The sequence below is a fragment of the Verticillium dahliae genome, genomic scaffold (genome assembly GCF_000150675.1).
Source record: "Verticillium dahliae VdLs.17 supercont1.2 genomic scaffold, whole genome shotgun sequence".
Lineage (NCBI taxonomy): Eukaryota > Fungi > Ascomycota > Sordariomycetes > Glomerellales > Plectosphaerellaceae > Verticillium > Verticillium dahliae.
Genome location: NW_009276916.1, coordinates 1,239,763 through 1,266,059, shown reverse-complemented (window position 1 = coordinate 1,266,059; position 26,297 = coordinate 1,239,763). Strand labels below are relative to the sequence as shown.

General features: G+C 57.3%; 11 protein-coding genes and 1 non-coding gene across 12 annotated transcripts; 7 read left to right on the top strand and 5 right to left on the bottom strand.

Moving 5' to 3' along the window:
• Positions 1-938: 938 nt before the first annotated feature.
• Positions 939-3,455, top strand: VDAG_01230 (uncharacterized protein; the record flags this gene model as incomplete). The annotated part of the gene is made up of 2 exons (XM_009650116.1): positions 939-2,563; positions 2,642-3,455. 2 exons carry the CDS (start codon positions 939-941, stop codon positions 3,453-3,455), a joined length of 2,439 nt encoding a protein of 812 aa, XP_009648411.1.
• A 1,928-nt stretch (positions 3,456-5,383) lies between these two features.
• VDAG_01229 (adenylate kinase cytosolic) lies at positions 5,384-6,440 on the bottom strand (the record flags this gene model as incomplete). The annotated part of the gene is made up of 4 exons (XM_009650115.1): positions 5,384-5,856; positions 5,928-6,082; positions 6,158-6,210; positions 6,290-6,440. The coding sequence occupies 4 exons, from the start codon at positions 6,438-6,440 to the stop codon at positions 5,400-5,402; spliced, it is 816 nt and encodes a 271-aa protein (XP_009648410.1). The 3' UTR covers positions 5,384-5,399.
• Positions 6,441-7,985: 1,545 nt separating this feature from the next.
• On the top strand, positions 7,986-9,164 carry VDAG_01228 (26S proteasome regulatory subunit rpn-8; the record flags this gene model as incomplete). Its single annotated transcript, XM_009650114.1, has 3 exons — positions 7,986-8,172; positions 8,248-8,519; positions 8,568-9,164. 3 exons carry the CDS (start codon positions 7,986-7,988, stop codon positions 9,162-9,164), a joined length of 1,056 nt encoding a protein of 351 aa, XP_009648409.1.
• A 327-nt stretch (positions 9,165-9,491) lies between these two features.
• On the bottom strand, positions 9,492-10,148 carry VDAG_01227 (uncharacterized protein; the record flags this gene model as incomplete). The annotated part of the gene is made up of 1 exon (XM_009650113.1): positions 9,492-10,148. The coding sequence occupies one exon, from the start codon at positions 10,146-10,148 to the stop codon at positions 9,492-9,494; it is 657 nt and encodes a 218-aa protein (XP_009648408.1).
• Positions 10,149-10,476: 328 nt separating this feature from the next.
• Positions 10,477-11,925, bottom strand: VDAG_01226 (coproporphyrinogen III oxidase; the record flags this gene model as incomplete). The annotated part of the gene is made up of 2 exons (XM_009650112.1): positions 10,477-11,631; positions 11,698-11,925. The coding sequence occupies 2 exons, from the start codon at positions 11,923-11,925 to the stop codon at positions 10,606-10,608; spliced, it is 1,254 nt and encodes a 417-aa protein (XP_009648407.1). The 3' UTR covers positions 10,477-10,605.
• Positions 11,926-13,379: 1,454 nt separating this feature from the next.
• On the top strand, positions 13,380-14,349 carry VDAG_01225 (Microtubule associated protein). The gene is made up of 3 exons (XM_009650111.1): positions 13,380-13,623; positions 13,833-14,050; positions 14,106-14,349. Exons 1-3 carry the CDS (start codon positions 13,534-13,536, stop codon positions 14,161-14,163), a joined length of 366 nt encoding a protein of 121 aa, XP_009648406.1. The 5' UTR covers positions 13,380-13,533; the 3' UTR covers positions 14,164-14,349.
• A 420-nt stretch (positions 14,350-14,769) lies between these two features.
• VDAG_01224 (uncharacterized protein) lies at positions 14,770-15,840 on the bottom strand (the record flags this gene model as incomplete). Its single annotated transcript, XM_009650110.1, has 1 exon — positions 14,770-15,840. One exon carries the CDS (start codon positions 15,838-15,840, stop codon positions 14,770-14,772), a length of 1,071 nt encoding a protein of 356 aa, XP_009648405.1.
• A 171-nt stretch (positions 15,841-16,011) lies between these two features.
• VDAG_01223 (40S ribosomal protein S23) lies at positions 16,012-17,108 on the top strand. Its single transcript, XM_009650109.1, has 3 exons — positions 16,012-16,034; positions 16,221-16,472; positions 16,589-17,108. The coding sequence occupies exons 2-3, from the start codon at positions 16,226-16,228 to the stop codon at positions 16,765-16,767; spliced, it is 426 nt and encodes a 141-aa protein (XP_009648404.1). The 5' UTR covers positions 16,012-16,034; positions 16,221-16,225; the 3' UTR covers positions 16,768-17,108.
• A 3-nt stretch (positions 17,109-17,111) lies between these two features.
• On the bottom strand, positions 17,112-18,734 carry VDAG_01222 (para-hydroxybenzoate-polyprenyltransferase; the record flags this gene model as incomplete). Its single annotated transcript, XM_009650108.1, has 3 exons — positions 17,112-18,216; positions 18,312-18,318; positions 18,632-18,734. The coding sequence occupies 3 exons, from the start codon at positions 18,732-18,734 to the stop codon at positions 17,112-17,114; spliced, it is 1,215 nt and encodes a 404-aa protein (XP_009648403.1).
• An 818-nt stretch (positions 18,735-19,552) lies between these two features.
• VDAG_01221 (uncharacterized protein) lies at positions 19,553-20,792 on the top strand (the record flags this gene model as incomplete). Its single annotated transcript, XM_009650107.1, has 2 exons — positions 19,553-20,178; positions 20,267-20,792. 2 exons carry the CDS (start codon positions 19,553-19,555, stop codon positions 20,790-20,792), a joined length of 1,152 nt encoding a protein of 383 aa, XP_009648402.1.
• A 775-nt stretch (positions 20,793-21,567) lies between these two features.
• VDAG_01220 (JmjC domain-containing protein) lies at positions 21,568-25,931 on the top strand (the record flags this gene model as incomplete). Its single annotated transcript, XM_009650106.1, has 4 exons — positions 21,568-21,838; positions 21,899-25,698; positions 25,736-25,819; positions 25,878-25,931. The coding sequence occupies 4 exons, from the start codon at positions 21,568-21,570 to the stop codon at positions 25,929-25,931; spliced, it is 4,209 nt and encodes a 1,402-aa protein (XP_009648401.1).
• A 163-nt stretch (positions 25,932-26,094) lies between these two features.
• VDAG_20000 lies at positions 26,095-26,210 on the top strand. The gene has a single exon (XR_692048.1). It is a non-coding gene; the product is annotated as a 5S ribosomal RNA (ribosomal RNA).
• The last annotated feature ends 87 nt before the right edge of the window (positions 26,211-26,297 follow it).

The following is a 26,297-nucleotide window of genomic DNA, read 5'->3' as shown; positions in this document are numbered from 1 at the left end:
GGGAAAAGAACGAACAAGGCGTCTGTGATGTGCCGTCACTCGAGATACCTTGTAACTGAAGTCTCAACTCAGCTCGGCGTCCTGCTCAGCTCGGTGCGATGTGAGATGCGTGGGGGACTGACAAATAGCAGAAGCACCTCCAGGCGAGGGCACCTCACGACAAGACAACAGAAGACACAGAAGGGTCCCCGGCACTGAGCAGCAAGCCCACGACATGTCATGCAGGTCCCCCCCCTTGATGCGACGCCGTTATTGGCCTTGGTCCCCTAGTCGAGTCATGGCATGGGATCCCTGGCCTCCCGTGTCGCTTCGCCTCAACCTTGTGCAGAGTGTCACCCATTGTTTCGGACACTTTGGATAATTGTAGGGGGCACCTCTGGTACCGCGACACAACCCAACGTGCCTCTACAGACAAGCTGCCTCTCAGACAAGCTGCCTCAGACAAGCTGCCTCTGACAAGCTGCCTCTGACAAGCTGCCTCAGACAACCTGCCTGTGCAGAACAGCGTAATCGATAAGAAGAAAGAGCTTGGACCCGAACTTGCTCGTTGACCCTCCGTATCGTCCCTGTCCCTCGTCTCGGTCCCCTCGAACAACATTGGTGACCCAGCACGACGACCCTCTTCAACCCCATTGTTCACCTACTGACTCTGGACACCAACTCTGACGTCTGCTCTGCGGACCTCCCTCCCTTCTGACGAATGGCCTTTTACTAGATAACACCCGCCAACAGCAGCAGTCTCCTTGGTGCCGAGCATGCCACCGCCGTCAACATTCGCTGCATACATGGAATCAGGCCTTCGCTGAAGACTTCCCACACATTGGCTCTTCGACGACGACGAGTCTTGACGACAGGGGACACGACCTCCTGTCTTTCCCCTCGGCCCGCCCACCATACGACCCAGCACACACACACACACACACATCACCCACACAAACATGACGTTCACAAAGGGCGCGCAGGACGCGCTCCTGCAATGGGCCAACACCTTTGCCCTCGACAAGAAGGCCGAGACAATGGACGACTTCCATGATGGCGTCCTCCTCTCGCAGATCCTCGTCGACCTCGACACCAGCTACGACCCCTCCGAAGTCCAGACCGAAGACAAGCGGTGGCTCGCCAACAAGAAGAACCTCCAGAGCGTCTACAAAGGTCTCACCCGCCTGATCCTCCGCGAGTGTCCCGGCCTCAGCCGCCAGGCCAGGATCGCCGACTTTCGCGCCATCGCCTCGAGCCCCGATGCCCAGGGCATCTGCAAGGTAGGCCACGACCGCCCCATGTGCTCGACCAAGCCCACCCAGCGCGTGCTAACCGCCGTCTCCCTGCAGCTCCTGGCGCTCCTGTTCGCCGTCGCCATGCTCGGCAGCAACAACGAGCGCTACGTGACCCGCATCACGCGCGACATCACCGACGGCGCCGCCCTGTCGCAGCTGCAGCGCATCACGGTCGAGATGAAGACGGACATGGAGGAGGCCCTCGCCGCCGCCGGCACCGACGACGCCCACGACGTGGCCGTCGAGGCGCGGGACCCGGACCTCGCCCTCGAGGAGGAGAACGCCAGCCTCATGGCCCAGCTCGACAAGAAGAAGAAGAACCTCGCCGACATGGAGACGCGCCTCGCCCACCTGCAGGAGAGCTACGACGACCTCAAGGACGAGGCCGCCCGCGTCACGAGCGAGCTCGAGGACGTGCGCAGCATGCACAGCGGCGCCGGCGACCAGGTCATCCGGAACCTCGAGATGAAGATCCGCGAGCAGGACGAGCTCATCGCCACCCAGGAGGGCCAGCTCGAGGACATGCGCATCGCCAAGGAGCGTCTGCAGACCGAGATGGCCGCCCTCAAGACGAGGGCCGCCCGCGGCGACGTCCTCCAGGACGAGGTCAACGAGCTGCGCTACCGCGCCGAGGAGCTCGGCCGCAAGGCCAACATGGTCGAGCGCTACAAGCAGAAGCTCGAGGCGAGCAGCAAGATGCAGAGCGAGCTCGACAACTTGCGCTACGAAAAGGAGGAGATGCAGCGCGACCTGCTCGAGTACGAAAAGGTCCTGAAGAGGAACCGCGCCCTCGAGCTGGCCAACGACAAGTACGCCGAGAAGATGCAGGACTACGAGGTCCAGCTTATCGAGCTGGACAATAAGCGGAAGGAGGAGTACAACGAGATGATCGCGCTCAGGGAACACCTCGAGTCTCTCAGCGCGCAGCGCAAGGCCGACGAGATGTTCATCGGCGAGCTGCAGGAGCAGATCAGCACGGGTGGCCACGGCGCCGGGAACAAGTCTCCGTCGAGCCCTGGGGGCGCCGGGTTCAACCTCGACGAGGAGCTCGAGAACGCAAAGGACGTGGCGCCCAATCTGAGCCTCGAGATCTCACGACTCAAGGCTGAGAACCAGCTGCTGCGCAGCAGCATGGGCTCCGGATCAGAAAACTCACGCCTGCGCAGGGAGCTCGAGGAAGAGCGCGCGCAGCGCAACCGGCTGCAGAAGAATTTCAACGATATTCACGAGAAGCACACCGTGGCGGAAGCACAGGTCCAGTCACTGCTGCGCGACATGACGGACGAAAAGTATGTCGAAAAGATGGATGCCCTGTTCCCCGCCGGCGGCAACGTGGCAATGCTAACGCAGGAGTTCTTCACCGCCAGGGCCTACACCGAACTCGTCGCACAGCAGAAGAAGTCGGAATTGGAGCTCAAGCAACACATTGAGCTGGCGACAGAACTGCGAAACCGCATCGCGGACCGTGACCGCGAACTGTTGAGTGTGAAGACTGACCTTTCAGCCGTCGAGAAGGATAGTATAGAAGCGCTCGAAGAGCTCAAGGCAACCGACAAGCTCATCTCCGGCTCACTGCACGAGGAGCTCGAGGCGCTGCGAACCGACCACAAGAACGCCACCACGGACGTGCAGGAGGCGCAAAAGGCACTGACCAAAGCCCTCCTCGAGAAGGACGAGCTTCGAAAGGATCTCGACACCGTCAAGGAGCAGGGCGCTGGTCAAGACTCGTCCAAATATCTGGAGAAGATCCAACAGCTGCGTGACCGGCTCAAGGAGCGCAATGAGGTGAGTTGCCCTCTTTCAGTCCAGTCGAGATACACGCGAGACCACATCGCCATCTACCCCGACAACAGCACCCGCCTCCCCGGGCAGTCCGCAAGGCCGCCTACGTGCAAGCAGGCCCGTAGTAGCATCTTGCCAGCCCGTCCTCCCGCTGCCCTTGTCAGGGACAGACACCCGCTGGCGCGAGAACCAGCCTTCACGATGACCGCTCCCAAGCTCTCCCTTTCGTCCGTACACCCCCCAGCTTGCATGGGAAAGGCAGGATCAGGCATTCCTGCCCCTGTTCAAGGCTTCAACCCGATACTCCCCAAACCCAAGGAACGGCCCACGTCTTGGTTGTCTATCCACAGCAGCGTCCCACAAGAGAAGCGTAGCTCTTGGGGGTCACTGCTCTGGTAGATGCCGGTGGATGCCTGTACTTTCAAGTGGAAGCTGCACATTTGATGGGCATCGTAACTCGCGAATGTATGGAACACAGACTGACATAAAATTCCTCAGCAACTCGAGAAAGCCGAACGCGACAGGCACGACCTTACGCGCAAGCTCAAAGCCTCAACAGATGGCGGCGCCGCACTGGCACAAAAGGTATACGCTGGACGATACTTTGCTCCCCAGAATTCCTCCCCTTTCCCTAGACAGCACAAGAAAATCCCCGTCTTTCTCTCTCAAAATCCGGGTCTTTGCTTCATCCACGTGAGAATTGGACGCTGGACAATTGCGACCTGAAGACCCAGAGCGATCAGATTATCAAGAACCTACAGCGCGAGAACGCGCTCATCGCCACGCGGTGTACGATCTCACGAGCAGGTTGCAGGAGGCAACCACCGGTCGTTCTGCAAAGACGGCAACGATGTGCCGCGCAGCTGGCTTCAACAAACAGCCGCCAGAATGTCAAATGGTACGGGCCAAGGCCCTGCTTCTTCCAAGCATGATGCGATCGGACTCCGCGACGCCGCGCCAAGACCCTAAGCCCGCGGCAGAAACACAACTCGGCTGATAGTAATTGGTATTCCCAGCTACCCCTAGGAAGTGAGCTTGACCGTCAAGCGTAACGCACCTGACTTTACGACCTTTTCCAGCCCTTCCCTTATACCACGATCATCATTATCATATCACTCATCGCATTAGAGCGTTCCTTTTTCTCCCCCCAAAATCCCATCTCAGCCTCTCGAAAACTTCACATTTAGTCACTTTTTTCAACGGAATCACCCGCATATTGTGGAGTTGGCGCCGACCGCGTGCTCCGTCATCAATTGAACCGCCCTGCTTTCTTGTTTCTCCTCATCGACGGTAGCTGGCTTCGTCGCATTCCTCTGGCGTGCGGCACGTTCCTGGGTTGCCATTTTTTCTCTGGAGTTGTTCTGTTAGAGTGTCGAGTTTGGGAGGTCTGGAAGGAGATAGAAATAATACCCCCACATTCAATACCAGACGTAAATAACCACTCCATTGCGTGTAAAATCTAGTTATGGTCATGTTTGTTCACAGTGACATGGGCCTTGGGATGACCTGGAATGTTTTGGCGGTGCGCGTGCCGACCTTGGGGTTCCTAGTAAGCTTCAAAGTTGCTTGACAAATTCATGTTGCCCTTTGGTCAGAGGTCTAGTAATCCTTACTGCATGGACAAGATGGTGTACATGCGATGTCAGGTCAAGGTGGCTCACCCGTCCATACCCTCGCGTTAGGTAGGGTTGGACGCGCGGCATATGAGATGTCAGGGTGCAGTTCAAAACACGCTCCTTGACCCAAGGACTCTGGTCTACAGAATGAGTTTCTGTCCGAGTTTTTAGGACAGTACATAACTGTCAAAGAGGGTATTTCGTCAAGTAGTTCATGTGCTTGATGTTGCTAGAGAGCATCACGACAAGGACTGAACTAAACCTGATGGCCAGACTCAGATTACGGTGCAGCAGCGAATCCGAGTACATGCACGCACTCCAGCACATCGCAATGAGGCAGAAGATGGCAGAAGAGTTCATCCTTAAACCTCCATTCGGTTTATTAGTGAGACAGTGATACATACAAGGCGTGATGGTGGCCGAGGGTCTCCCGGACAAGTACAATGAACATACTCCGTCGCTACCCCCCGGCAGAGACGAGCGCAGGCTCCCCGATGCAGCACCCCAATTGTCCAACGCCTCAATCCGGAGGCATGGAGCTCAAAACAAACATCATGAAGCGCTTTTCCCCCTCCGTGCCGGGCGTGACATCCAGGAAACTTCGCATCGTGCTCCTCAACTCTCCTCCGTTGCTTCCGACCATTTCTCCCCTCCCATTCACGCGGGGTCCTGCTTCCAGTGGTGGCAGGGGATTCAAGGGGGAGACGGGCTGCCTGGGGCAACCCGCTTACTGTGAGCCGGTGATGCGGCTAATGATGCCGGGAGCGCTGGGCTTGCGCTGGGCGTCGAAAATGGTGAGCATGTTCTTCCAGACCTGCGAGGGCTGCTGGGAGGCATCGATGCCCTTCCAGATACCGGTCTTCTGGTAGTAGCCCACGACGGGGGCGGTCTGCTGGTGGTAGGTGGCCAGACGCTTCTTCAGGGCCTCGGCGTTGTCGTCACTGCGCTGGATGAGAGGCTCGCCGGTGATGTCGTCCTTCATGTGCTCCTTGGGAGGGTTGAAGGTGCTGTGGTACGAGCGGCCAGAGGCGGGATGGACGAGACGACCGGTGATGCGGGCGACGAGGAGGGAGTCGTCGATCTGCAGCTCGACGGCGTGCTGGAGGTTCTTCTTGCGCTCGGCGAGCATCTCGTCGAGGCGCTGGGCCTGGACGACGGTGCGAGGGAAACCGTCGAGGATGAAGCTGGGTGGTGCACGGTTAGCACGGGTCGGTGATGAACAGGACGGCGGGTGAAAAGGGCAAAAACAACATACCCTCCCTTGCACTCCTTGTTGTTGTCGAGCTCCTCCTGGATCATGCCGATGACAATCTCGTCGCTGACGAGGCCGCCCTGGTCCATGATCTTCTTGGCTTCTCGGCCCAGCGGAGTCTTTTTCGCGACTTGCGATCGCAGCATGTCACCGGTGGCCTAGGCGCGAGCAAAAGATCAGTACAGCGTTCAAATGTTGGCAAAAATGTTGTTGTTAGAAGCCAATTGGCATACCAGGTGGCAGCAGGAGAACTTCTCCTTGATCTTGGGAGCTTGCGTGCCCTTGCCTACGGAGAAGGTCAAACGTCAGCACCAGATACCTCTGCGAAAACAGGCGCGAAAAAGACGCCAGCGGGAAGAGCATACCAGCACCAGGGGGGCCGATGAGGATCATGCGGACCTCCTCGGCACTCTTGGTCGTGGTACCAAAGGACTTCTGCTCCAGAGACTTGATCCGCGACTCGAGGCCCTCGACCACACCGGTCAACCGCTTGACTTCATCCTCAATGATACCCATTGTTGCAGAGCTTCGAGTGAACGAGGCCGTACCGAGGCAGAGTTGCGAAAGTGTGTCTCGAAAGGGAAGGAGGAGCTAATTGAAGGCACAGAAGGGGGAGGAGGTGGGAGGACCGAGTCGTGTATAGTCGTGGGGAGGAGAAGGGTGAGAAAAGAATAAATTGGCAGAGGGTTGGATGGTGTTGAGCACTGGACGACAGGTAACCAAGGTCGAAGGTTAAGGCCGGACTAGGAGCTGTGTTCTCGCGCACCTACCTGTCTCTGTCTGCCTGTGTACCTGTGCACCGGCCGGACCAGAGCAGCGAGCCAGTCGCACCCGAGCAGGGACCAGGGGCCTGCCGGGCTGGGATCTCTATTGTTGCGACGGTGGCTCTGGCTTTCCACCATCCACCGTCCACCGTCCACCCGCAGCGAGCGTTGAGCGTACCCAGACGTGACGGGTGGGAAAGCATGTGGGGCGCCCAAAAATACAGTGGAGCTCGACAGCGGTCGTCCGGCTGTTTCGCCCTGTTGTTGCGCGCTATAGCCTCCGTATTCCCGCCTGCCAGCTGTTCCGTTACAGCGACGCCGTCGCTATTGGCCCTGACCCCCCACTGAACATTCCTCTGCGCCGAGGTTCGGTCAGACTGGTTAGCACTCGGCAAGCGGGTTGCAAAAAAAATGAGACGTACCAGATCCCTCCCCCATAACCATTCCTACTACCCAGCTATTCAGCTATACATTTCTATAACGACTCCAGAGCTTCAGTCTAGGCGAAAAGCCTTTCTTTAAAATAGTGTACATTATACTGATCTATAAACTCAATAGTCACTATAATTCTAGATCTTGTAGGTGTCTCGTAGTAGTGTTGTGCAGTTATTCTAGGTAGAGGGGCTGGGGTGAAGCATTCAGTACGTCTCATTTTTTTTGCAACCCGCTTGTCGGATAATCCGTTCGGTTCTTCGGGAGAAGCACGGATAAGGTTGGTATGAGGTCACCACCGCATTGCTGGCGGGTGCGACATTATTACACACACCCGCACGAATGGGGTTGGCATCAAGGCCGTCAAGGTCGTGCCATCGGTATGTGGTGCCGGCATTGGCTTCTCACATGCCTATTGATGATCATTTGCGTGTCAGAAAGCCAGACAAGACGACCATGCTTCGATTTCTGCTTTGCTGTATGCACAAACTTGTATGCATGGATAACATGCAAGCCCACGTGAACACGACGACTCGCTCAGGATGACATCGAGGACTTTACATATTGCCATGAGGTACCTAGGCACGTACCCAGCCAGCACCTTGATCACTTGCCCGGTCCAGATGCCCGAAGCTTACTTAATCACAAGCCCCCTGCACGACACGTGACCTCGCGCTACAGCTCCCTTTGTGCGCTAAGCTGCTCTGAGAGCTCTGAGCTGGGCGCAAGGCGGAAGGCAGCATCAAGTTACGACAACACCACCAACGATATCGAAAACCGCCGCCGCACTACCATCACCATCTCTCCCTCTCGCCAACCACCAAACCACCTCCTCACTGCTGCACCAAGACTCAAACCACCCACCATGCCTGCCACCACAGCAGACACGCTCTCTCTCGTTACCCGAAACGTCTCCGTCGCCCCTCTCGTCCTCCTCTCCGCCGTCGATCATTACAACCGTGCTGTGTTCAAGGGCTCCAAGCGCAGAGTCGTTGGTGTGCTGTTGGGTCAGAACGATGGAAAGAACGTCAGGGTGTCGAACAGCTTCGCAGGTGAGTCGGAATTTGGCTTCTGATTCCTGTGAGAGCGCCAGGAATGATCGCAGGGCTGACAAACCATCGACACAGTGCCCTTCGAGGAGGATGAGAAAGACCCCTCCGTATGGTTCCTGGACCACAACTATGTCGAGGGAATGAACGATATGTTTAAGAAGGTCAATGCGAAGGAGAAGCTGATCGGGTGGTACCACTCCGGACCCAAGCTGCGTGCGTCAGATTTGGAGATCAACGAGCTGTTTAAGCGATACACACCAAACCCCCTCCTTGTCATTATCGATGTTCAGCCGAAGGAGTCTGGTGTGCCCACAGATGCGTACTTTGCGGTAGAGGAGATCAAGGATGTAAGTGTACACGACACTGCTAGAAAGGCCCTTGCTGACCAGAGAAAGGATGGCACCACAACATCCAGGACCTTTGTACACACCCCCTCCATCATCGAGGCCGAGGAGGCGGAAGAGATCGGCGTTGAGCATCTCCTTCGCGACATTCGCGACGTCGCCGTTGGCACCCTCTCCACGCGGATAACGAACCAGCTGCAGTCCCTGCAAGGGCTGCACCTACGTCTCCGTGACATTGGCGCATATCTCCAGAAGGTTCTCGACGGCCAGCTGCCCGTCAACCACGCCATTCTCGGCAACCTGCAAGACGTCTTCAACCTCCTGCCCAACCTATCCACACCCAAGGCCAGCGCCGACGGCAGCACCAAGCCCGCGGGCAGCGAACTCTCATATGCGATGGGCGTCAAGACCAACGACCAGCTCATGGCAATCTACCTTAGCAGTCTCATCCGTGCCATCACGGCCTTCCACGATCTCATCGAGAACAAGATTCAGAACCGCCAGCAGCAGGAGGACAAGGAGGCGAAGAAGGATGAGGCGGCCAACGGCGACAAGGACGAGAAGAAGGACGGCGCTGCCAATGGCGTGAATGGCGATGGCAAGGAGGGCTCCGACAAGGAGAAGGAGACCAAGGAGAAGAAGAAATAGACATCTTGACACGAAGGGCAAAGCCCCGGTGCCGGGAGCGATAGGGCGCAGAGGCGCGGGTAAGGCGCCGCGGGGCCAAAATAGACCGGGCGGGACGGCGCGGCAGGCGATACGGGCTTGTCATGATACACTTTGGCGTCCGGGAGGAAGAGGTTGGCCAGGATCAGCCAACACCAGTGGTGGACGCGGCCATGTCGGCATTGAGGCTGCGCGCCTCACACTGTACAACTGAAAGCATTGATTTGAGCAAACCGTGACGACCCTCTCTCTTGCCCCGTAGACTGCCGTGATCCAGTGCCATGGTGCAGTAGGGACCAGTGTTTGATTTCATATTTCAGCTACCATGCCCGCCATCTCTGTTCTGGAGACTCGCCTCTCGACAGCATGACTCCTCAGGACCTTCCATCGTTCAGCCAGTAGACTAGCCAGGAGATGCTTGCAGCATGGCACAGCCGCGCCGCTGTCCCGTCCATCAGAGCTCGTGCCGCCAAATCGCCATTCGACCGCCTCTTCATGTGCCGGGCCGTCCACGTCCGTCCCGGCTCCGAGGATATCCTCGTCCCCGTCAACGCTGCTTGGAAACGCCTCATACGCAAAATTAGCGCACGAGCAGTTCCACGCGTCAAGATGCACAATGTACGGCGCTGACAGCGTCGCGGCGTATGCGTTGCGCTTTGAAGTCGCGGCCGCCGAGCGCACGAGGTAAAAGGCCGCGGCCTCGTTCTCGGCCGTCTCGGCCGTCTCGCCCTGCACAGCTCGCTCGGGAAGCACGCGGGTGACGAGAGAGCGGTCGAGAAGGTCCAGAGCTGGCAGGAGGAGGGTTGGATAGAGGACGTGCAGGGTTGCAAGGAGGGGCCGGATGGCGGGCGGGAGGCGAGAAAGGGGGTTCGATGGGGCGGTGTTGGGGCTGGTTGCTGGGGCTGGGACGGAGGTTATCGTGTTGAGCAGAGAGGTGAGCACTGCTCCGGGGGTTGGGAGTGTCATGCTTCGGGATGCGTCATGAGTTTGGATGAGGTAGATGTCCTGGCGTTGGGAGATGATGAGTTGTATGTAGGATACAGGCCAGGAGCCTGGCTTGACTTGAGGCGCTATGAGATGTTGTCTGGTTCTGTAATCAGTGGCCCATTCTGCGTCACGAGTCCAAGGCCATACTACATTTAGTTGTGAAGCAAGACATCGTACAAGTCGAAATGTGGTCAGGTTGATGTGCTGGAGATCATGGTAGCCACCAAACCTACGGCCATGGGTGAGACGGCGCTATTCGGACAGTGCAACACATAAGCTGGACTGTACGCTATCATCCTCTTTCCAACCCAGAATTGAGTTTCAAATTGAACATACAAAATCTTCTAGCAAAGTTTATATCGTGCCAATGTCATTACAGCCTTGAAATGCTTTTTTTGGTGTTACAATCGCAAGTGAAATCCAGTGCGCCGCGCCTTTACACCCACTCCTTAGGGTTCCTCAGCACATCCACCAGCCTCTGCTCACGACTCTTAGGCTCAGGCTCGTGCATGTAGTGCCACGACGCCGTAAGTGGCAGACTCATGAGGATGCTCTCCACCCTGGACCCTGGGGTGTTGAGGCCAAACGCCGTGCCGCGATCGTGGACCAGGTTGAACTCGACGTACTTGCCCCTGCGAATCTGCTGCCACTCCTTCTCCTGCTCAGTGAAGGGCATGTCCTTTCTCTTCTCAATGATGGGCATGTACGCGGGCAGGAAGGACTTGAGGCAGTCCTGTGCAAAAGCAAACGTGTTCTCTCTGTCCTTCTCCGTCTCGTCGAGGTCGTCGAAGAAGATGCCGCCCACACCGCGGCACTCGCCCCTGTGCTTGTTGTAGAAGTATTCGTCACACCATTTCTTGAAGCGAGGGTAGTAGTCCTTGTCGTGGTTGTCACACGCCTCCTTGAGCGTCTTGTGGAAGTGCACGGCGTCCTCGTCGAACAGGTACGCCGGCGTCAGGTCGCTGCCGCCACCGAACCACCATGCATGAGCCGTACCGTCGGGGTGCGACGTCTCAAAGTATCGGTAGTTCAGGTGGACCGTCGGCGCCATGGGGTTCTTGGGGTGCAGCACCATGCTGAGACCAGTCGCGAAGAAGGGGAGCGCGTCAATGTTCTCGTCGAGGTGCATGTTCTTGTGGTTGGCGCGCATCTTGGCGACAGCGGCCTTGGGGAGGGTACCGTAGACAACACTGACGCCGACACCACCCTTCTCGAAGACGTTTCCGTCCTGGAGAACGCAGGTGATGCCGCCGCCACCCTCGGCGCGCTTCCACTCGTCCCTTCGGAACTTGGCGCCGTCGAGCTTCTGCAGCTCCCACACAATCTCGTCCTGCTGCTCTTTGATGAACTTCTCCATTCGCAGGCGCATCGGGGCGTCGCTGGTGACGCCCGCCTCCTTCTTGGTCAGGGCATCGCGCTCGGCAAGGGTAGGGCCGTCGAGTTGGTCGGGTTCCTGAACAGCCTGGGGTAGAGAAAGGTCAGCACCTGGCTCGGGGGAGGATGGCGGAAGGGGATCGGCAGCATGTACCATTTTGTAGCCAAGAGTACCAGCAAGGGACAGGCCGACGGCAGAGATGAGCAAGTAGTTAGGTGTGTACGAAGATATCTGAGCGGTCAATTGGGGTTCGGACGATTTGAATCGAGCACCAAGTCGCAAGGGATATCGGTTCAAGTGCTGTTGCTGTTGCTTCGTGGCGATCCTCGACTGGGCAGAGAGCTGGGTGAAGAGCTTCCGCCCTTGCCACCTGGAGGCCATCGCGAAGGGGATTTAAATACAGACGAAGAATGGGAGCAAACAAAGGTCAATGATCGAACGATGCTATGGTCTCAACATAAGACCACTTTCAAAGTGCAAATGCGGTTGGCCGCTTTCTGATGGGTGCGACTTGAAAACGATCAGCCAGTCGGGTGGGTTGGATTGCAAGAAATCGAATGTTCGAAAGCCGGGAGCCATGCAGAGGGAAGAGCTCGAACGGAGCTGGACCCCTGGGCGACGTGGCTTGGCCCAGGGGCCCTGGACCACCCCAGGCCGCCAGCCTGTGGTTCGGCATTGAATCGGCTGGTGGGATGGTGGGGTGATGAACCGCGGAACTGGGTGACAGGACACAGTCTCGACTGGACGCTAGGTACCTAGGTTCCTAGGTACAGTCACGCGACAAAAAAAACGACGGATTTCCGTTTCCACATAAACACACATGGTTTTCTTGCCTCTATTACTTACTCTAGAGATCACTATAAATAATGATTCTGATAATACTTGTAGAGCTTTACTGAATCTATAGCGCCTGCTATTCAGATTACTAATAGCTATTACAATTATTTTATAATAGTATTTTGAAACTTAAATCGGTATTTCTCATAACAAAAATCCGTCGTTCTTTGTCTCCCCGCTATACCTACCAGGCTGCCAGGGCACAAAGGGGACAGCGTTATTATGTCAGCGTCAACGGGTGCAGGTACAGTACAGTTAGGTAGGTACGTACCGAAAGCACGAATGACCCCTCAGGCATCGTTGATTGCGTCACCGTGTCACGGCCATGAGTCCTGATGGTGTGAGTGCGAGGAGGCAATGAATGACATGCATGCTTCGACATGCATCAAACGGCTTCGAATGTATGCCTCCTCTGCTTCGCTGAATACCCCGTCCAAGGCTAGCAAACGAAAAAAACCTACACTGTGATGCTCCATGATGGCACATCGACACCTCGTCAATGTTATGCTAGATCCCGTGCAGACAGCAGGCGTCCAAACCGGTGACTCCTGCAAGAGTCAGCTGCCTCGTCTTGACGGTTCACGAGCACTCAAAGCCGCCACCCCCCTATGCAATCCTCGGTCCACCAGCGTGGGGCCTGTGCACAATGCGTCGTTCATATCGCTGTCCTCGGGGAGGTTTGGAGGCCTACAGAGGCGTATTTCGTGAAAGAATGCATTCATTCAGTAGACGCTACGAGTCCAGCTGGCAGCCAAGCTTGATAGTACATGTAATTCGGATTCCCATTCCAGCTGCCACAATGGCACCGCTTCGCCAGGCAGCGGTGCTGGTGCTGGTGACCACTCACCGATATCCCCGCACCAGATCGGATCTGGACTAGCTTGGTAATTAGTCACCTGCCAGCCCCGCGCCGCCCGCCTTCCGCCTTCAGTGAACACCGCCCCTTCAGGTCGTCCAGGTCCCAGGCGGCAACCAACCCAACTCTACCTCTCCCCTTCGCAAACGTACCTCTTCTACCTAACCTTCTCTTCTACATCTTTCTCCGATACCCATCTGTCATCACCACGAAATCATATATAAGCCCTTCTGCTTCACCCTTCTCGATCGACGGACCTGTCAACAGCTGCAACGACCCCAACCACAACCGACAGTATGCGATCCAAGTTCAAGGACGAGCACCCCTTCGAGAAGCGTAAGGCTGAGGCCGAGCGCATTCGTCAGAAGTACTCGGACCGTATTCCTGTATGTGGTCTCCTCTCTTCTATTCCTCAGTCGATACGACGAGGCGACGACGTCGTCTTCGTCGCTGTGTCGACCTCCCATGTTATGCATGGGCGGGCATCGTCGGCGTCGGCCATCGACTGATAAGCACCGTCTTATCATCACTGGTGCCCGGCCGCGACGGCCTCCCCTATGATGAAGAAAAGCAAAGCTGACCGCGCTCTCAACAGGTCATCTGCGAGAAGGTGGAAAAGTCCGACATCGCCACCATCGATAAGAAGAAGTATCTGGTGCCCGCGGACCTGACCGTCGGTCAGTTCGTCTACGTCATCCGGAAGCGTATCAAGCTCTCCCCGGAGAAGGCCATTTTCATCTTCGTCGATGAGGTCCTGCCACCCACGGCTGCCTTGATGAGCAGCATCTACGAGGAGCACAAGGACGAGGACGGGTACGTTTCTCCATTCCCCTCATTGCCCAGGTTCAGGGACTAACCATGTTCGAAGCTTCCTCTACATTACCTACTCTGGCGAGAACACCTTCGGCGACTGCGAGACTGCTTGAGCCTCAGAGAGAGCTTCCTTATTGCAGCTGTCCCTCAATTCGGACTATGTCGGCGTTTGGTTTCTCTGGGCACGTTATGAATGGGTTATGGCTTCGCACTTGATTCACTTGTCAGTGCTTCGGGGAAGGGAGATGAAGTAGCCAGTTCTACTCGGATATTTCCTTTCAATACACTCAGATACCTCATCTGCATTGTTCCTGGTGATGTTATGGTACACTGGATGATGTGTTAGCGACACTCTGCTGACGGTCACATGTTACACGTCGCTCGCCGTTCGGCAGCTACTGCCGCTGTGCTGTGCTAAAGCGTGCTACCTGTTCAGATCCTCAAGGTCTGTTGGACATGGCCAGTGTTTGTATTGGACTGGCTGTGATCCAAGTCAGACATCAGGGTGTAAAGGTAGGAACACTGACACCAAACTTTATGGAACTTAGGCTTTCGCTGTGTGAGCCTAAGTTGTCGAGGGGAGTCAAGTTGATGAGTGCGTACTCCAGTGATAGACACGATCGGGAATACAAGATCTGAATAGAGGACGAAGACTACAGAGCAAGACAGACCCCAACTCAAACTCCTTAGCGCCTACGCAATGCTGAGGTTGAAATCGTTCAGGTTCTCACGCTCCCCGGAGCGCTCTCGGTCTCACCCCAGATATCCTTGCTTTCCTGTTCAACGGCTCTCATGCCGACAGCAACCTCTTCCAGCCGAGCAACGACGTCCAACACACCTCGATTGACCCGCTGGAAATACTGATCGTTCGCCTCACGTCGCTTCCTTGCCAGCAGAATGTCGGCCTCGGTCTCCTCCTCGAGCTTAGCGCCTAATCGCTCCGTGCCCATCCCGCTACTCCCGGGCCTTGCGCTGCCCGTTCCCGCCGTGCTGCGGCCGGCATCTGTCCCGTCACCGCTCTTCCCGGTGGTCGTGTCACCCAGGACCGCACTTTTCAGGTTCCTGACCTCGTCGGCGCCAGCCGCCGTGAAAGCGCCGTTATCGCGGTGGCCTACGCCGATGGCATCGTCGGCCTCGCTACGCGCCCAGGCTTGCGCGAGCGAAATCTGCGCAGCCCGTAGGTCCGCCAGTTTACGATCATGATCGGGCCCAAACACATGCGTTCCGCCTGACGCAGAGAGCTCAACCTCCTCGAGAGTGGCTTGCATCTCGGCCCACAAGGCATCTGTCCTGTCGGTGGCGCTGCGGACGCTCTCCTGCTTACCCAGAGCGACGGCCGGCCGGTTGATCGAGGGCGCCGAGACTGTGAGAGAGCCATTCCGCTGGTGTGAGGTCGCTTGCTGCTGAGGTAGAGAAGACACGCCGGCCGAGGTGGTGGCCGCAAGGGGGATTCCTGGGATCGAGACATGCGACGCAGCGGGTGACGGATGGAGGAACAGCGCGGGCGGAGGGTCCCGTTGCTTGCTTTTCGTCCTGTTCAGCGGGGGAGTGCCGCCATTTTGCACATCGCCTGTGACGTCCCAAGCCCGGTCCGACGTCGATGAGCTAGTCACCTTGCTGAAACTCGACTGCATCGCACTGGGAACGGGAGGCGGGGGACTGGGAAGAGGTTCCGGTCGACGATGGGATTGGGGTTGGGTGTCGGCTGCAAGAGTAGCGACGAATCCTTGCCATGATTGGATGACGCACGGCGACCTGAGGGATCCGCACCGTCGACCGACTCTCCGCATCATTGACCCTAGCTTATCTTATCATGCACGTGACCTGCTTCGCCCAAGCCACCCCTCTAGGGTCGTCAAACCCTACAGAATTTCCTTTCGGCTCCGCTACAGCGACGAAAGCTCCCAGTATCCTGACATTTCGCAGCCTACGCCCAGTCACCACCCATCAACCAAGTCATCACCCGCGATACCTCACTAAATCGGTACGTACGCACGCCCTGTCGAACGCCCGTCGCCTCCTCTGCACCGATTGCTCCCGAACGATCGAATTTCTGTCCCTTTTTCATCGCCGCCGCCCCGTCTCGCATCATATCCTCCAACAACAAGGAGGCGGAAAAAAAAAGCACCACACAAAAGAGCAAAGAATCACTAACATCTCGGTGCTGCAGCAACCATGGCTCGTGGACTCAACGCGGCGCGCAAGCTGCGCCTCAACAGGAAGGACCAGCGCTGGGCGGATCTGGGATACAAGAAGCGTGCTCTGGGAACCGCCTTCAAGTCCTCCCCCTTCGGTGGCTCCTCCCACGCCAAGGGCATCGTCCTCGAGAAGGTCGGTGTCGAGGCCAAGCAGCCGAACTCGGCCATCCGAAAGTGTGTTCGTGTTCAGTTGATCAAGAACGGCAAGAAGGTCACCGCTTTCGGTATGATACACCCCACGCTCTGAAGGACGGGAGGGAGATAGAGAGTCGCGCGCCCGCTGGCGTGACCTGGAAAACCTCATCGTTTGCACAAGACATGATTCTAACGCTCTGTCCAGTCCCCAACGACGGTTGCCTCAACTTCGTTGACGAGAACGACGAGGTCCTGCTCGCCGGTTTCGGTCGCAAGGGCAAGGCCAAGGGTGATATCCCCGGTGTCCGCTTCAAGGTCGTCAAGGTTTCCGGTGTTGGTCTGCTCGCCCTGTGGAAGGAGAAGAAGGAGAAGCCCCGTTCGTAAACGGTCGGCTCGCAAGGGCCGTCGCGTGGAAGGAGAAACGGAAAATTTCGGCAACTTGGAGTTCACGCTTTGCATTGGGCATGGATCATTCGGTCACGGTCCTGATACTCTCGGAAGGCAGACATTTGGTCGATGAATGAAACAAGATCATAAACGTCCACCTGCTTGTGGCGAGGTGTCACAATCAACACCAGGCACGGAAATTTTGCTTCTGCACGGCGACGAGACATGATACTGAACGTGCCGTCGATGATGAATGACGAACGAGAGAAGCAGGCGTGGTTATGATGTACAGGTACAACGTGATACATTACAGTCACAAACGTCTTACAGGTCTATCGCATCTATTGCACAATCGCCTTGTTGTCTTCGTCGTCAGCGGCGTACCGCACAGCGTAGTCCATGCCGAGGCCCATGCTGATGACGCCGCCGGTGATCCAGCAGCCGTTGACGAACCACCACCAGCAGTCCTTGACGCTCTTGAGGTTGACGCGCTTGATCATGATGCCGAGCGTCACGAGCGCGCCGCCGCAGCTGCCGACGAAGAAGGCAGGGCCAGCGCCGGCCGCAACGCCTGCGGCGCCGAGCAGGCCAATCTGGACAGCGGCCAGGCCCGTGAGGACCTTTTTCGTGTCGGCGTCGTGCTTGAGGGCGATGCTCTTGATGCCCGCCTTGGCGTCGTCCTTGATGTCCATGTGGGCGTAGATCATGTCGTACAGCACCGTCCAGGCAATGTTGGACGAGTAGAGGCAGGCGGCGGCCGTCAGCGCCGCGCTGTTGGCGAGCAGGTCGACGCCGAGGGCGGGGAAGCCCATGATGGCGCCCCAGGAGAAGGTCAGGCCGAGGACGGCTTGAGGGTAGTAGGTGACGCGCTTGGCGAGGGGGTACGAGGCGACGAAGAGGAGGCTCGGGACGCCGTAGTAGAGGCACTGTAGCGGGAAGGAGAGGAGGATGCCGAGACCCGCGAACAGCTGGGCACCGGTGAAGACGAGAGCGTTGAAAGGCGTGACAGCGCGGCGGGCGATGGGGCGGAAGCGCGTGCGAGTGACGTGGGGGTCGAGGTTGCGGTCCCACAGGTCGTTGATGGTACAGCCGGCGCCGCGCATGATGAGAGCGCCGGAGAAGAAGAGGAAGGTTGTTCCCAGGACGGACAGGGGGCTGGCCATGGGCATGGCCATCGGTGCGGCCATGAGGGTTGAGAAGAGGCAGGGGAAGAAGAGGTAGTAGGTGCCGGTTGGCTTGTCGATACGGATGAGCTCTGCGTAGGGGACCCATGACTTTGGCAGAACAGAAAGGATGCCCGTTGTCGGTGGCGTGTATACGGGCTCAGCCAGGGGAACTGGTGAGCTGTCAGGGGTGACAGCAGTGGTAGCACATCTTGCTGGGGTGAGAGAAACGAGCGCCGGCGGACAGTTCGGGGTCCGCTGAACAATGCTTGTCTGGGGTTTCCTGTATGGCCGTAGTGCCAGACTGACGGGTGTTCTCCCAGACGAAAGTGAAAACGCGCGAGCTTGTAGTCCACGAGCCGCCCATGCTGGGCTCACAGGGAGTCTAACCATTCTCACGACAACACTTATCAATGTCAGTTGCTGGAGGGGAATCTGGCGGAGAAGAGCCACTCACAGTTACCGGTACGTGTACAGAAGGAGAGAACCGTTCATCGCCCCCCAGCCAGACTGATGTGAGCACACGCAAGCCGATGGCGGTTGTGAATTCCAATCGTATATCGCCAAGGTCAGTTTTGGTCAAGAATGTAGATGGTATGGACTTTGCTCATTCGATCCCAAATCGACAAAGTGGTCCGTGCCTACGACTTTGCTGGTTTCCATTCTTATCGTACCTGGCTAATTACCTAGCGACGAACCAAGATATCGCGTAAATCTCGGCACCTTCAAGACATTCAGCTCCTTCACGAGATTCGGCTCCTTCAAGAGTTCCTGAAACTCGACAAGAATTCGGCCAGACATTTTGCAACAATGGTTGACTGATGGATATCAGACTGCTTGCTCTGACCACAGAGCATCCTGTCTTGTTTCGCCCCATCACCGGTTCGGAGCCATGGCAGGGCTCGTTATTCTTCTGGCCATCAGTTATAGCACTGGTCATCGTGAATCCGACAGAATGCAGCACATAAAAGGAAGCCCATGCCCATGCCTTTGGGTGTCACATGACTGCATTGCATGGCAATCGAGAGGGGCTGGTTGCGCCGACGGATGCCTCCCTGGCGAGACTACGCACACCTACAATACGCTGCGCCTCAATCATCGAAGGAACAAGATGGGCGGCTATTGCTGCCGATTGCTGTGCAGCTCCGGACCGTGGCTCCGTACGGGCAACTGAATCCCCGGCTTCTTGGAGTGCTGACCGCCAGAATGAGGCCCACCGCCTCAGGAGAATGAGCTCACGACAGCACCGGTTGCTGGGGTCACGTAAGAAAGGCGCGGCTGGCGGTGGCTTGTAAACAGAGTGTGAAGCAACGCGCCCCGCGGGATTACAGGAACTTTTGTACAAGACTAACATGAAAGAAAGAAGGAATCCTTGGCACCCCCCAGATCGGGGCGACAAATGCTGGGGTACTCTACACACTGCTCATTTCCCCCATGGCCAGCTGGGGAGGCCCTGCGAGGCGGAGCGTGGCTGCTTGGGTGTCGGTGCAGTGCGCTGCCTCAAAGGCTCAAACCGTGCCGCAACTCGGCCGCCGCAGCGCGAAGCAGAGAGGCCTCATCGTGAACATGGGCTCGTAGCAAGTTGCAATATAAAGAGGGGACCTGGCGCCGACGACATCATGACTATGGACTTTGAAGACACACTTCTTCACATTGACCACAGCAAGCACACTGAGAGCATCGGGACACCCTTCGAACTCATTCTCCAATACCAATTTCCTCTATCAATTATTTGCCTAGCCATTACGATGCCTTCTTCCGCTGTCAACCTGTTGACCTTGATCAACGTCGGGCCTCTGACCACCACCTTCACCGCCCCAGAATCTTGTGCGACCAGCGACTTTGGCTTGAGAGGCGCTGCTCCTTCTGGTCTTCCAGCATGGCCATGGGCTGTTGTAGGCGAATGCCGCAACGAGACAGGACCCAGCGACAACGAATGTCTGCCGCTTGGCGAAAAGCGGGATGAACTCTGGACATCGCTCTCCGATGCAGCGGGACCAACGCCAACCGCCGAGGCGAGACTGCCCATCTTCTACAACTCGCCCGGCTACCACTGTCCTTCGGGATGGGAGACGGCCGGGGTGGCGGCTGCCCTCAACGGCTCGGCCAGCGTCACCGGCGCATTCGCTCCGGCGTTCACGGAATTCGGTGAGCCCGAGGGCGCCATGCCGCCGGGCAACTTCCTCGCCAACCAAATCACGTCCGCCCTTGAGCCGCGGGAGACGGCCATCATCTGCTGCCCCAGGTACGTCCACTGCCTCCTCCCTCTCTGAACCCACCGACCTACAAGCACGAAGCCGAGGGCTGACATGACGCGTTCCACACCCGAACAGCGGTCACACGATGAACCTGCAGATGGACACGTGCCACACCAACTTTCCCGTCTCCGAGCTCGCTGGCTCGACCGGCTGCGTGACGAGCTCGACGCCCCTCGCCTCGGGGTCAGCATCCGTAACGGAAATATATCTGACAACAACGACGACGATGACCTGGGACTACCGAGGGACCACCACGACCCAGACCTATTATTTCCCCATCCCCGATCCCGACCAGACGTACGGTGAGCCGTCTACTGCTGCGTACACCTTTGGACCGGAGGGACCAGACGAGGAGTACTACCCAGATGGCCCATGGGTTGGTGTCAAGGGCACACCTGCCGTCATCCTCTTCAACAAGGGCGCTGCCGAGACCAACAGCGCCGCCCCGAGCAGCAGCACCACTGGAGGGAGCACCGACCCGGTCGAAGAGAGCGGTGCGTCGGCGGTGCGCTCTGCGGGCAATTGGGGGGCTGCTGGAGGCGTGATGGCTGTCTGGACCGTCGCGGCTCTGGCTGGCGTCGGGCTGGTTGCTGCCCTGTAAGGATGGTGATTGGTTCAAGACTGGTCAGCACGAGACATGTCCGAGGTTGGAGGATACATAAACGTATGTGTTCTGGTGTTTTTTTCCTGAGCGCAGGAATGGTGCGAGTCCGGATTGCTTTATTTCGATAGATAGCTCATGATTCTCAAAACATCCTGGCCATGGACTATGAGTTCGTTGAGTATGTGATTATGCTGGTGACCAGTGCTACCGCCTGTCGCAACAGCGTGAGTCGGGTTGATCTTTAAGGAATGTTCAAATCCATTTAGGTGAACGAGGTGTCTGCCTCTGGGTCGTCACCTTACGGCGAAGTAACTATCATTCTCAGGTACGTACTTTGAGGTACCTACTTCCCTAAGGTAGGACGAAGGTGCCTACATGGGTACCTAAGGTAAGGTACCTAAGGTAAGGTACCTAAAAGATAAGGTGCGTCTGTACATGGCACCTGAAAAGGTACGCTCTGGGCTAAGGGACCCCTGCTCATGGCTGCACCCCGCCGAACCACCACCGGCGCATTTCCCATTGGTCTTGGGTCTCCCAAGACTCCTGACGCGCCAACGTCAACTGCCACTTTATTCTTTCCCTACGATCGCATTGCAACCTGTCGCAAACAACACCACGATATCAGATCGCCCGATGGAACACCACTCGACGCGTCAATTGTACACGCGAACGCAAACATCTGTGCACAATTGCCACCAGGCGAACCAAATCGTCAGCACATCTAGCCTCCTGTGATGTGGTGATCGCACCACCAGGACGCTCGACGCTCAAGATGCCAACCTCGATGCATCCTCAGGCCAAGTTCGACCCTATATCCCCGGACTTGGACCTCTACGCCTTGGTCGATCGATGCGCCAACTTTGAATGGGTCCTTCGTATCTCGACCCGCCAGATCCGCAATCTGGGCCCCGAAGAGTTTGAGAAGCTGGTGATGCTTCAAGTCATCAACGGCGGCAAACCTCTGGTCATTGAAGGCTGGAATGAAGTCTTGCCCCGCGATATCTTCAGCAGAGACTGGCTCGAGGCGACATACGACAAGAAACGTAGGTCGTCTTTTCGCCTCACCCACTTGGCTTGCGACAGCATGCTGACAGGTGCTACAGAAGAGAATGTTCGCGACATTGGAGCTGGGAACGACATTCCCATGACGACCGGCCATTACCTGCGATCCATGAAACAGCTCGCAAACCAGTGGACCCCAAGCAACTACCGCGATGAGCGCCGACAGCGACTGTATCTCAAGGACATCGACTGCCCCCCCGAATGGCAAGAGCAACTGCAGAAGGTCATTCCGCCAAGCCTCTTCTACATGAATGAGAACATCACGGAGAGAGGAGGCGGAGGCACGCGCAATGATGGCATTTTTGGCGGTGCATCCGAGGCTACCGCTGCTTGCTCTGGAGACCTCATGTCCAGCCTCCCCGAGGAGATGAGGGCGCAGAACCTCATGTGCTACATCGGCCACGAGGGCACGTATACACCCGCCCACAGAGAAATGTGCGCCAGTCTGGGACAAAACATCATGGTCGAAGCTTCTAGCGACGAAAACGGAGAAAAGCCAGGAAGCTCCATCTGGTTCATGACCGAGACCAAGGACCGCGAGGTTGTCCGGGAGTACTTTCTCTCCATGCTGGGCCACGACGTTGAGATTGAGAAGCATTTTGCCCAGATCAATGCATGGAAGAAGGCCACCTTTCCGGTCTACATCGTTGACCAGAGACCAGGCGATTTCATCCTCATCCCGCCCCTCGCACCACACCAGGTCTGGAACCGTGGCACGCGCACGATGAAGGTCGCCTGGAACAGGACAACCGCCGAGACCCTCGACCTGGCCCTGCACGAGGCCCTACCCAAGGCCCGACTTGTCTGCCGCGACGAGCAGTACAAAAACAAGGCCATCATTTACTACACCCTCAAAAAGTATCACAAACAGCTGCAGGAGGCAGAGGAAAAGAACGAGATGAGCATGATGGGTTTCGAAGGCTTTGGTCAGGAGCTCTTCCGTTCCTCTCCGCGCTTCCAACAATTGACCCGCGACTTCCGACATCTTTTCGGCCTGTTCGCGGAAATCATGGCGGACGAAATGTTTGCGACAAAAGAGCAAGCCGTCGAATTTGTCGAGTTCGACTCATGCGTCATCTGCTCCTACTGCCGCTGCAATATCTTCAACCGCTTCCTAACCTGCAAAAGTTGCGTGAGGACCCTCATCACGGGTGACGAGGATGCCTACGATGTCTGCATGGGATGCTATGCCATGGGACGATCTTGCATGTGCCAATCTGGTTTGACGTGGTGTGAGCAGTTTGACTGGAACACTCTGGTGACTGACTACGAAACGTTTCGGACCATGGTCATCAAGAACGACGGATTTGTCGACATGGAGCTGTCTCCGCAGCCTCTCGAGGTTGCAAGAACCCGCCAGGGCAAAAAGTCAACAGCGCAGATCTGTCAGGAAGCACTCAAGCGACGCCCTTTCAAGGATATTTCGCAACCAGAGGTAGAGATTGTACCGAGCGAGTCGGAACAGGAACCAGACCTCGACGATGAGGGCCGGCCAAAGAAGAAGAAGAAAAAGTACAAGCGAAAGGCCAAGAAGGGTGATCTCAAGCGATGCCATGTGTGCTGCCACAAGGATTACGCCTACCGCGTCCACGACTGCAGCAATCCCCAGTGCAAGGAGAGCTACTGCTACGGCGTACTCTATCGTGCTTTCGACATGATGCCGCAAACAGTGCTGGAGAACGAGAATTGGCTGTGTCCCAAGTGTTTGGGCATCTGCAATTGTGGTGCGTGCCGGCGCGCTCAGCTCGGCGACCCGTACATGCCCAAGAACACTCTTCTCGGCCACGATACCAAGGCTGTCGCCGATGACCGAAGTATCGAACTACTTGTCGACTTTAGGGTCCACAACTTGAACTGGCTCAAGGCCATGGGTGAAGATGGCCGCACGACTGACAGCAAGAGAATGAAGAACCTTCGCGAGCAAGCGGATACGGCCAAGGCCCAGGATAACATTGGGCAGGCGGCCGAGGAAGCCATTGCAAACGTCACCACAACTTCCATGCCCCAGACTGGCCATGGTCAGCTGGTCAATGGCTACGGCGACCAGAGTCACGCTTTTGAAGGCCAGCAGTATCTCGACCCGAACATCCCAGATCCCGACGACGCACATCACGAAGTTGACCCGCCAACCAGTTTACTGGATCACGATGAAACCATGATGACTGCTGACTTGGGCGATGATTCTGCCTACCCGGATCCCGTGGTGCTCGGCGGGCAGCGCATGCTCGGTATGGGATACTACGACCAAGACAACGGACCTGACCAGATTCTTTTCGATCATTTCCAGATGCCCTCGACCGATGCCTTGGTATTTGACGAAGAGGCTGAAGTCGTCAAAAAGGCGCTTCGCGCTCAGAAGAGAAGGGCCAAGCAGCAGGACGAGGTTGACCCCGACTTTATGGGGCCCAAATCTAACAAAAGAAGGAGAAGAGACAACAACGTTGAGATGTCTTCCATGGACCCTGCCCTTTTCGGCGCCGCACAGGCCGGCGCTGACGCCTCAGCCGCGGACACGACCATGCAGGAGGACGAGTCTGTCGAACCCTCAGCTCAACTGACGCAGGAAGCCGAAGACCAAGCCGGAAAACACAAGCAACCTGTGTTCCCGGCCAATGTGCCCTCTCTTCGCCATGCAAAGCCAATGATACCGTACGCGGAGGCTGACGAGCCGTTTGTGGAAGACCCGGACGATGTGCTACCAGCGTGGATAACACACCCAGGTCCACGCAAGCCACGCGAGCATGTCGACCCACCGGTCCTTGGCGCAGAACCAGATGATCCCTTGTTTGAGGCCTCGGATGCCGTTCGCGAACTCCTCGGGCAGACTACGTCGGGCGGGCATGAAGCAACGGGTAATGACGGCGAGCCAAAACGTAGAGGTCCCGGACGGCGATCGGGGAGGTTCGATCCTGTGGAAGCTACAGGCAGCTCTGATAAGCCGGCTGGCCCCTCGGCAGTCGAGCTTGCTGCTCGCAGACGCGCTGCGAGGGCGAACCGCAGATCGGGCGTGCAACTCGCTGAGGATGCTGAGATACTGGACCTTGAAGAGCTGCCCGCCACCAAGGCAGTGGACATTGGCGACGATTCAGGGGCCGAGTCAGCACATGATTCAGCGGTGAACGATGACGACGATGGTGACTTTGGCAAGCCGTCAGCAGCTCGCCAGGCCAGGAGCGGACCGAAGCCTGCGCCGAAGCCTGCAGCTACCGAACCAGGCGTAAAGCGTCCCCGCGGCCGTCCCCGTAAGATACAACCTCAGGAAACCCCCCCTGCCAAAGCATCGACGCAGATGTCCATGGCGGAGCGAATGGCAGCCCGCGGAAAGAAGTTTAAGATCGGAAACCGCGGTGGCCTCCGCAACTCGAGGGGCGGCAAGATCGCCAGCAGGAGCTCGATCACGCCGCGCGCACCCACGCCGACGGACACGGCCCCGGACGACGCAGGCGCGGCGCACAAGACTCCTGTGCCCTCCGACGACGTCTTCCCCGAGACGGACCTGGCGCCCCCTCTCGAGGCGAAGCCTGCGACTGACGGCTGGCAACGGCAAAACGAAGACGAGGATGAAGACTTCCAGGTGGAATCACCGTCTCCCTCTCCGTCTGTCGAATCGCTTCCTGGACCGCGCGAGCCAGAGCCATCCCCGCCACCCCAGCTGACGGCCAATTCGAAGCCCACAGTTGTTCGCCTCGGGTCGCACTCGGACTCGGACTTTGAAGGTGGGGACAACGACGCGTCACAACGTCTCAGCGGTTCGCTGCCAGCTTCTGAAAGTGATGACGACAGCAGCGACGGTGATATACCCAACGTGCCTGCCGTGCGGCCCATCCGCGGCCGGGGTGTCGTGCGAGGCATGCGAGGCGTGGGCGGACGCGGTCGAGGTCGCGGGCGGCCCCGAGGACGGCCTCGAGGCAGCTAAGGAGGTTTCGTCAAGGTCCACAGTCTGGAGTCCCGGGGGCTCTGGCGTTTGGGGGGATAAAGCGAGATACCTTAGGCCTGAAGGATGGCTGAGTGAGTTTTTAGGGCAGCTTTGGTCGTACTGAGAGCAAGGCCTGCGCGGGCGTTGCTCGTCTGTAGGAAGTTGTACATTATGATACCCTCCTTTTTTCTCTTAACCATGCTTCTTCTGTCTATCTCACATGCCTTGCCCTGTGCTCACCGTCATTGGGTGCCAGACGGTCCTCGTCGTTCCGTCCCTTCGAGGCCTCATATCCTGCACATCCTCCACGATCAAGCACATACGACCATGCCTACTGGAAAGCTCGGGATCCCGTCCGCTCTCCCATCGATAAACCAGTAAGGGCTGAACTAGTAGTTGGGTGGGTGACCACCAGCGAATCCTCGGTGTTGTATGTTTTTGACGTTTTGTTTGTTGAATTCTCGTGGTTAATTTGCTGGGTGGGGGGTGGGATGCTCGGTCGTGGGGATGGGTGGTTGCGCTCC